This window comes from Helianthus annuus, chromosome 1, assembly GCF_002127325.2.
Source record: "Helianthus annuus cultivar XRQ/B chromosome 1, HanXRQr2.0-SUNRISE, whole genome shotgun sequence".
Classification (NCBI taxonomy): domain Eukaryota; kingdom Viridiplantae; phylum Streptophyta; class Magnoliopsida; order Asterales; family Asteraceae; genus Helianthus; species Helianthus annuus.
In genome coordinates this window covers 84,916,899-84,926,820 of record NC_035433.2, presented here as the reverse complement: position 1 = coordinate 84,926,820, position 9,922 = coordinate 84,916,899, and the positions used below count along the sequence as shown (strand labels likewise).

Here is a 9,922-nt window from a genome sequence, read left to right as displayed (position 1 = left end):
AGAATGTTTCGTATGTTTCATAAAACTCAAACTTGCACCTATTAAATCGTTTTGGCCTCTGGATCGTCCTCCTCGACCTCGAATAGGAGCTTGTTCCATGTTCACCTGCTGCATGGCCATGTCCTGGTATAAATTGTAAAAATATGCAACAATTAAATATTAAAGATTACTGCTGAAGTAAAGTGTACTTTGTGTGTTTGAAGATACCTTTACCATCGCCTCACTGTTCTTACTCTTCACAAATTTCCCAGCTTAGATGATAAAAGAACATAAACATATATTAATTACATTTTTACCCAAGTAAAACTTACCTTTTTGTCATCATTGGTTGGCTTCAACGGCTAATCCATAACATAAATTAGATGTTGAATCCGCACACTAAAGCTTAAAGAATATTACTACAATAATTAATAGAAAGGACGTACTCCTTTGCAACTGGGTATGCTGGTTACACCATCTTCAATTCCATCACATATAAAGTGTACCCCAATCTTATAACACAATGATTGTAAAGAAAATGTTTACCTGGCACATTTAAGTTGAAATCAACACTACACACTGGTGTAACAAAGAAAACACCAGTTCACCATTCATTCATTTGGTATTATATTCTTTGCTTAATATATGTTCTAGACTATAGCAATCATTATGTTTAAATTGAAACAGTTGACTTCAAAATGTTCTTGTAATATATCAAATCTTAAAACGAACCGTAAAGTGTATCAATGTCAAAAGAATTTGAAGCTATGGTTACTTAGTTGCATACCATACATTATAACCTATAGTACCTTTTTACAACAATAATAGCGGGAAAAAAATTGAATTAGAAAGAACCCAACCAGTAACATAATCACCAAATCAAGAGAAGGGTTTGACGCTAGTGATGTGACCATAACCATGTGCTTTTTAAACAGTATTTACCTGAATATAAGGAGCAAATCCACCTTTCATCTCCAACATTTGTTGTGTCCTGTCCATATTTCTTTTTAATTAACCTAAAAAGACATGGAAAAGATTATCAATCACACACCAACATAATTAGCAACATGTTTTAACTCACCTTTAAATTATGATATACTTAAGACTATGGGGTATGGGGCTTGGGTTGGGGCGTGGGTTGGCTGAAAATGCCCAAGCCACCACCTCGGGGGCTTGGGTTGGGGCGTGGCCCAAGGGGCGGGAGTTTGAAGCCGGGCGTGGGGCGGGCTAGTGATCCTATGTGGCGGGCTCCTATTCGCTTTTGTTTAATAAACTGCCAAGCCACGCCCCAACCAAGCCCCGCCATACCCCATGGACACGTCACTCACCGGTGGGAGAGCTAAAACTCCACGTGTCAACTCATGCCTCCAACCCAAGCCCCACCATACCCCACGGTCTAAACACCCATTCTCATTGCCACATTCTCATTGCTACTTTAATCAAGAATTGTATGTAAAGAGCTAAGCAGAAGAAACATAATCACAAATCAAAACCTTCAAGTCACTGCACAACGTGAGGTAGAGTCTATCTTCATACTTGCATTGTAGCCCAAGTCTCAGAAGTATTAAACTATGGTAATTCCTGAATTAAAATAAATATGAAATTCCATTACGACATAGGTGATTTGACGAACTATTGATCAACTTAGTTAAAAAAGTCACACAGCTAGAAAAGAAAAATCAACTATTACCCATATTCCATAAAACACAATCATGTGTGTGCGTGGTAGTTGATTTTTTTGTTAACTTTTGAAGGTCGCACACAAACAGAGTGATACATGTATAAATTGAAGCCTCACAAGCAGCCACAGGCATGTTAGAAGTGTAGGTACCAAGATGTCAAATTGGGTAAATATGAGTACATGTAGCAAGATTTTAAAGCGGGTTTAGGTTGAATACGGCCCACCTATTGTACACGTCAAGCCGGTTATGCTAGCCCACCGCCACTTTTTTACCTATATATTTTTAAAATAATTAATGCATTAAACCTTATTATAAAAACTATATTACTATAATATTGAGCTAAATCACCCTACAAAAGAATTTACGAAGTTGAGACTTCCAACTTGTATTTTATGTATTTGACCCGTTTGGGAAGAACAATAACCCAAATCAACCCGTTCATACCTGCTATGATCTAACAAAGGGTCGTTTACCTTTCTGAGTTCTGTGCAAATGACGAATATTCTTTCAGCATGATCCGACGGTCACGTGGCTTTCAGGATTAGGTTGACTATAAACAAAATCAAAGATATAAATCATAGAATGTTTTACCCAACATGATGGCGGTCTTTGGCAACATCCAAATAGAAATACGAGAGATCCACAAAAGCAAACCATTGATCTGATATAGAACAATACATTTACAATCAATCAATAAGAAATCTTTAAAGAAGAAATGATAGCTTTCACAACATTCTTTAATGTTTTTTTTTCACATCACTTTCAAGCTGAAACAGAGGATGTTGATTGCAGTAGCATTTTCAGCCAGCAAAATATATTCAGAATAAAAAATAATGTAGAAACTGTCTCCAAACCAAACACATATCAAAGGAAAATTTTCACTCGCCTTAATACTTGAACTTCTTGCAACGTCAATAATACTCTTGTAATCCTCCATATACTACACACCAACATCAAGAAAAACTGATAGATAAGATACTTCTATACAACCCTAATTATGCAAACCTGAGGGTTAAGACTTGTCCGTCGTTGCTGATAATGACAAGCTATGTTCCAACACCACTGATTTTGTGAACAAACGATATAAGCATCTAGGCGTTCTCGAACGATTATAGACCTAAAACCATCAGATGTGAAACTCCTCACTACTCGAAGAACCGGGATGCGACTGAGATGACGGCGGAATGAAAACCTCGACATTTACTCTATCGAAGCCATTCGAACCTACTCCGACTACGATTAACTATGAGATTTTTTGACATCGTTGGATCTGGGTGGAAAGGGGTTTCACTAATTGAAAATCAGAAAGCAGAATTGTTAGCATTAAAGAGTAGATAGAACTTACTCAAGCCATGGCTACAGAGAACCTTCACACTCATCGATGGCTTTCGTCATCTTGCTAAGAATATTATAAAGGAATTAGACAAACAGGATCTTGAGTAAATAAGGATAGGAATAGGAAGAATTGATTATACCTTGAGATTTCACTGAGAGAGTTTCTGGTTTAAATATCCTCATCGTCGTCTTCCTCGTCTTCTTCTAACAGTGGCGCCGTCCGAATGAAAATTGTCCATGCTCATCACATAATTAAACAACGATAGATTTAGGCAATAGATTGGGAGTCTACTGAATCGAAGTAGGATATGTATGAACAAATTGAGCGAATAAATTGATTATGGAATGGAATTTGGATGGTGCGATTGTGTTTGAGATTTGAGAAGAGTAGGATATGTATGAACAACGTGGGATGGAAAACACGGAAGAAAAAAACTGTTCAAAACCACCGCTGACTTCTGATTTGTAACCTCTCCTTCTAGAAGGTTTTTCCTATTTTAAATGGCTGAGATCTAATCTTAGCATGATCTAATGGTGGAGATTATTTTTAGGACCCCTTTGACTTTAAGGGGAACATAAGAATATATAATCACTGTTATTCAATTAAGTCGATTATTTCCATTTGATATCGTAATTATTTCGTTAACAATAACCTAACTATTTAATTTTTCTTTAGTTTACTACTTAACTAAGGGGCTGTTTGGTAGCCTCTGAATGGTCATTAAGAGGCTACCTCTTAATGGAACCATTAAGAATTTTAGTAATGAGAAGGTAGAAAAATGTGACATGTGATGATTTACCATTCAGAGGTTACCTCTTAACCATTCAGACTTGAGGTTACCTCTTATTCATTCAGAGGTTTTAAACCATTAAGAGATAGTATCTGAATGGTCATTAAGATGCTACCAAACATCCATTAAATAAAAAAAAAACATAAATCACATTATATTTTCTTTATATAAAAAATAAAATAAATGAGTAAGTAAATGATATTATTATATTTGCTGCTGTGAACATAATTCATCCAGTTTTTTTCCCCAACAGGTAAGCAACCGATCACTCTTTCTGCCTTCCTTTTCCATTAATTCCGATCAATCTCCACCGTCAATGTCGCCGGAGATCTACGTTTCCCCTAATTTCGACTTTCATTTACAACTGTTGTTCATTCTTAAACCCTAATTCAGATCGGTAGTTTCAACTTTCAACTGATTGTATGTGATTTTCTTACAGGATTACAAACACCGGCCGTTTCATCCACCAGAGCTATGAATACTCGAAGGTTGTTCTTCTTCTGTATCTCGATTTAGTTTCAGATTATTATGTATTTTTGTATGATTTCATGCTTATTAGATTGATAGGGAACTGCTAGCTAGGGTTTCGTTTTTAGATCTTGCTCATAGGAATTAAGCCTGATTTTATTCGATTTGTTATCGAGCTTCGAATATGCTTTCGATTTAGTTCAGGTTGCTTCATGATTTGGCATTGGGATTAAGTTAGTAGGTTAGGTTACAGATTTGGTGCTGTTGTTTATTGGAGATGATTTAATATTCGATATCGAATTCTGTTTGTTTGTGTCGTATGCTGCTTAGATCAGTAGCTTCTCGATACGCGACTTCTAGGGTTTTGTTTTGGTAGATCTTTGCTTATACAAATGTATTAATATCTTGCAAAATGTCTTCGGTCTTAATCGACTTGTTAGAAGCTTTTAATGATTTATCTTCCATTAAAGAGCCGGAAAATTTAGAGTAGAATGGCAGGTAAACGGGCAACAAGCTGCGCCGCAACCCCATTTTGAATAGCAAATCCGATCCTACCGAAAACAAAACTTTGGTTCCTATACGAATTAATCATGATTTTATTCGATTAAGTATGGTTTTGATTTTGTTCTGTTTGGTTGTAGAATTAGGTTTGTAAGTGATTTGTTGGAGATGATTTGGCATTGGTTTTAAGTTAGTAGGTTACAGATTTGGTATTCTTGTTTATTGGAGATGATTTTGCATAGTATGGCGATTGATCTGTGATTGAGTTATGATACATTGATACCTATATGCTACGTAGTGATAGTGACGAGCTAGCATACGCTATTTCATGGTTAGCGATAAAGGAGTAGAAAAATAAAAAAAATAAAAACCATCTTTAACACACCAGTTATGCATAAAAGTGCTAAAAACGCTAAAATAGCTCAAATACGCTATCACTAATCCATAGTTGTCAATAGCGAGCGTAGCGATCGCTATGGCTCGCTACGTATCGTATAGGTCTAGGCATTAGGGTTGTAGCGATAATAGCGACAACTTATTTTTTTTAATATAAATAGCAATTAAATATAGCTATAAAATAGCTAGATTTTAGGTTTTTGTTAAAGGTTCATGTAAAATAGCATATATGCCAGGGTATTTTGATATAATATACATATAAAAAATTTTTCTAGTGCATCGCTATTTATAAATAGCCGCCCGCTGTTTATCATTATTCGCAATGTAGCATGTAGACACCTTATCGCTATTTGTCGTTATTCGCCATTAACAACTATGCGCTAATCATCTAAATATATAAAATAAATAAAAAATCCGCTATTTATCGCTACATGGTCTGTAGCGACACTTCACTGATACGCTACGCTATTCACTATAGCGCGCGCTACGAGCGCTATTGACATGTACACCCTGAGTGTCCAGTAACAAGTTCACGGTTACCAAACAGTTTTTTCATATTCACAACATGAAAAGCCACTGACTGCGTGCTGTAATATTATGTTCTATTAAATGTGATAAGGAGTTTACGTTTTGCGTACTCGATTACTTATGTCTTTTTATTTAAAAAATCTTTGATTAAATGTGCGTCAGGGATGTTCGTGGAAGCAGGACTGCTCTGTTTGATGACATTGAAGATGGTGGTATTAGGGCCACTTCGTCTTACTCATCCCATGAAATTGATGAACAGGAGAATGATAGAGCGATGGACGGGCTTCAAGATAGAGTTCTTATGCTGAAAAGGGTATGCAAGCTCTAACCTTGTGTTTATAGTGTCATTTTGATAACGTTTTGCTTGTGTTGAGAAAATGTTCGGTTCAAACATATCATATCCAAGTAAATTTCATCATCATATCCTAAATATGTTTTGAGTAAAACTAAGGTGGTTTATTTCAACAGCTGACAGGTGATATTCATGAAGAAGTGGAGGGTCATAACCGAATGTTGGATAGAATGGTATTTCTGTAATTTTTTATCTTTTGTTTGTGTTTATTTATCTTGAATAGTTAATAGCAATATTTGTTTTTCTCATCAGGGGAATGATATGGATTCTTCAAGAGGCATTCTATCTGGCACGATGGATAAATTCAAAACGGTAATGCATATCTACTCATCATTCAACTGCCAACTTTTTCGCTTTTAAAACCTGTTGTATATCCTGACAGGAACCGAAACACAACACAAAAATAATTAGATTTTGGGTTGTCAAATCTAACATGTTTTATAAACAGGTCATGTTCAGGTTGACTTGTTCAGATATGTAGGGCGGGCGATCCGCACGCCAACTCGTTTAACTCATTTACTACAACTTTCCAATTCGTTTATGACCCATTTACTACTTGATTATAATTAGGGGTGTAAACGAGCCGGGCCGAGCCCGAGCTCGACCAGGCTCGAGCTCGAGCTCGGCTCGGTTCGAGCCTACTTCTTTGAGCTCGAGCTCGGCTCGCAAGTAAAACCCAAAGCTCGAGTTCGGCTCGACTCGGCTCGAACTATTTGGAGAACAACCTTAAACGAGCTAAAAGCTTGGCTCGAGCTCACTTCAACATCGCTTAAACGAGCTATAACTCGGCTCGAGCTCGGCTCATCAATGTTATCATCATTATTAATATATTATATATAAAAAAATTAAAATTTTGTATGGGCTCGTTTAGGCTCGCGAGCCTAAACGAGCTTTGTATTTCAGGCTCGAGCTCGGGCTCGATAACAAAACGAGCTATATTTCAGGCTCGAGCTCGGGCTCGGGCTTGTTAAGGCTCGGCTCGTTCGAGCTTTTAACCGAGCCGATCACGAGTAGCTCTCGAGCCTCTGGGCTTGTTTACACCCCTAATTATAATCCGTCAACCCATTTGACTCTTTTAGATTAATGGGTTATAAAATGGGTCATTCGTCATTGATCATTATCAGAATGTTTTAGGAGGTTTTATGCACTAAAGCTACACATTGGCCCGGTTTTTTTAAACAAACTCTTTATTGTATCTTGCCTGTTTCGCTTGTTGAAGATAAATACGATCCCTACATTATAAATAAATGTTTGAATTTATCTTCTCCAGGTTTTTGAGACTAAATCAAGCCGAAGAATGTTTACTCTTGTGGCTTCGTTTGTTGTCGGTTTCCTGGTCATATATTATCTCACTCGGTGATTCGGGCTCTTTTTGAACCCGAAACCGTTACGCCTCGGTGAATGTTGGACAATGCTCTTTTGTGTGGACGTTTATGTAAAAAAAATCTTGTTGAAATGGAGATTTGTGTGTTTGGTTTGAAGATTAAATATCGACTTGAACTGTTTATATAGTGTTTCTCTACTTTCTAGTTATCTCTCCTTTGTCTTGATTACTTCCATTTATTTTATATTTTAATCACCTGAAATTTTTATTAAAAAAATTAATTGAATTTTATTAATTAAAAATAAGTAAAAATGTAATGCACCAGCCGGGAATCGAACCCGGGTCTGTACCGTGGCAGGGTACTATTCTACCACTAGACCACTGGTGCCTTGTTGACAAGTAATGTTCTAGATAACAATATATATTAGCATAAAGTTGTTCCTATCTTTACATTAACCAAAGCTTGTTTACATTTTTTTTAATGGCCATGTCATGGAAATCTAGCATCTTAACTGAAGTGTAATACGCAGTTATTTCATGATCATACTCTCAATTAAAAAAAAAAAAAAAACGGTTTTTAGTTTTCACTGGAGCTTGATAAATCAACTATTTTTGAAAGTATCATTATTCTTATAAACAGTACACATCATTTCGAGATGCATGATGAATTGACGTTTCAAGGGTGAATGATGAGGCTGTGGTGAAAATATTTTGATTGGCAAGCATGGGCACAACATAGTGGGGGTAGGAGGGGACGGCCGACCCTCGAACTGTTCGCTCAGTAGTAGAGATTACGTAGTTTTCGTATAGAAATTTTTTGGTATATATGTTTTTGATCCCCCCCCCCCCCCCGAGGGTTGGAAATCTCAAGCTTCGCCATTGTTGGCAAAACAGTTGATATCGAACTCTTGCAAGATGATAGTGATGTTACATGTTTGGTGAATACGTATGAAGACTTAGGAGAATATTTTGTTTTTGATGAAGCCCTTGCACATAATCAGAAATTAGGAAGTAGATCGGCAAGGAACATGGATATACTATGACTACAAAACAAAGGGTTTTAAATGTTAGATGCATTTGTTGAAAATTCGGCGGTGAAATTGGGTCCCGTCGGTGATACTATGTCTATGTCTAAAAACATAGTGTGAGTAATGAATTGATTGATCAATACTATTACTATCATGTTACCAACAACTACGCTAACACGTTGAATATAAGGTGTTGTTTGAAGTTTTACCAACCGATTACTGGCAGAGTTTATCGGCTAACTACCGACGACCTTTTAGCTCTTTTAGCATCGGTTTATCGATGAATTACCATTGGTAATTTAGCTTTTATTTAAAAACATATTATATTGAATGTTTTTAGATATTAAAATAAGGAATATTGGATTTTAATAATTCTAACTATTTGTCATTGGCTGTCAACAGTCACAACTTAAAAAATAACCACTAGCAGTCCCAACTGTTAACATATTGGTCTTCAATAAACCCTAACTAACAGAAACCTAACTTCGTTAGTCTTCGGTCGCCGGAAAATCGTTTTTGGCCGGAAAACTCGACATTTTCTTCCCGAACCTTTTTGTAACCTTATTACGGACCTTTAGGAACTTTTTTTCTAGTAAAATCCTTATTGAGGTCGTCAGAAAACTCTTTTTTTTGCCAGAAAACTGTAGGATCGTTTTCCGACCAATACGAGTCGATTTGAAGAGTTCTTAGACGGAATCAGAGGCGGAATTCATTGATTCAGTCTTCGTTCAGCTTGTATGACATTAGAATATCATTAATCTGTCTTGTTTATTGATTTCACAACAGTTTACAGGCTAGAGACACTTCGACAGCACGTCGGCGTCGGAATCAATGTTCGTACGAAATGAAACGATCAAGCACATATATATAGACATTTGATTTCGCACGAAATAGCTACATGCTATTTCGTACGAAATAGCCAACTTTGATTTCGTACGAAATAGCCAAATGCTATTTCGTGCGAAATGACTTTAATACATGCATTTCTCGTTTTTCGTGCCTTGATCTTTCAATACAAATCTAAGACTCGAACGAAGACGAAGTCGACAGACGTATGCACCAACAGACTCCCCCTCGGATGTTGACGAAGTCTTTGGTGCGAGTCTTCAGCATATCGACTCTTCAGTCTTGATCAGCCTCCCTTGGATCTAACACTTTTAGCATCCTCTTCAATCTCTAACTTCTCTCGTTTATTATCAATGCTCCCCTTTGAATGATGTTCCAGGATCTCTCTCTGGCTCTAACCTCGTCAGACTCCCCCTTTCATCAAGCTGGGATCGCTGTCTGGAATTAGCTATCGCCTTGAGATCAAATCCTGGCTCAACTCTGTCCAGCTCTTCACAGGTTCTGAATCGTAGCCTGGCTCTCTGTAATCACTCAGAAACAAGAACCTGGCTTTAACCTGCACAAATCTCAACCACTTGTAAGATAAACAAATTTGACATTTATAAGCTTTGATGACCACTTGTAGGTTGACATTCAACTTTAGTTTCAAGTTAATGAACCTTTTAAACATTTCAAAATCTTTATATCTCCAA

General features: G+C 36.8%; 1 protein-coding gene and 1 non-coding gene across 2 annotated transcripts; one reads left to right on the top strand and one right to left on the bottom strand.

The window, feature by feature from the left end:
* The first annotated feature begins 3,990 nt into the window (after positions 1–3,990).
* On the top strand, positions 3,991–7,543 carry LOC110870797 (bet1-like SNARE 1-1). The gene is made up of 6 exons (XM_022119939.2): positions 3,991–4,040; positions 4,227–4,275; positions 5,843–5,993; positions 6,149–6,205; positions 6,285–6,344; positions 7,303–7,543. Exons 2-6 carry the CDS (start codon positions 4,262–4,264, stop codon positions 7,390–7,392), a joined length of 372 nt encoding a protein of 123 aa, XP_021975631.1. The 5' UTR covers positions 3,991–4,040; positions 4,227–4,261; the 3' UTR covers positions 7,393–7,543.
* Positions 7,544–7,673: 130 nt separating this feature from the next.
* Positions 7,674–7,744, bottom strand: TRNAG-GCC. The gene has a single exon. It is a non-coding gene; the product is annotated as a tRNA-Gly (tRNA).
* Between the last annotated feature and the right edge of the window lie 2,178 nt (positions 7,745–9,922).

Excerpts from the sequence above, each read along its gene's own strand:
- LOC110870797 (XM_022119939.2), top strand. Across the intron at positions 5,994-6,148 it reads GAGTTCTTATGCTGAAAAGG|CTGACAGGTGATATTCATGA; the intron begins GTATGCAAGCTC and ends TTATTTCAACAG. Across the intron at positions 6,345-7,302 it reads CGATGGATAAATTCAAAACG|GTTTTTGAGACTAAATCAAG; the intron begins GTAATGCATATC and ends TATCTTCTCCAG.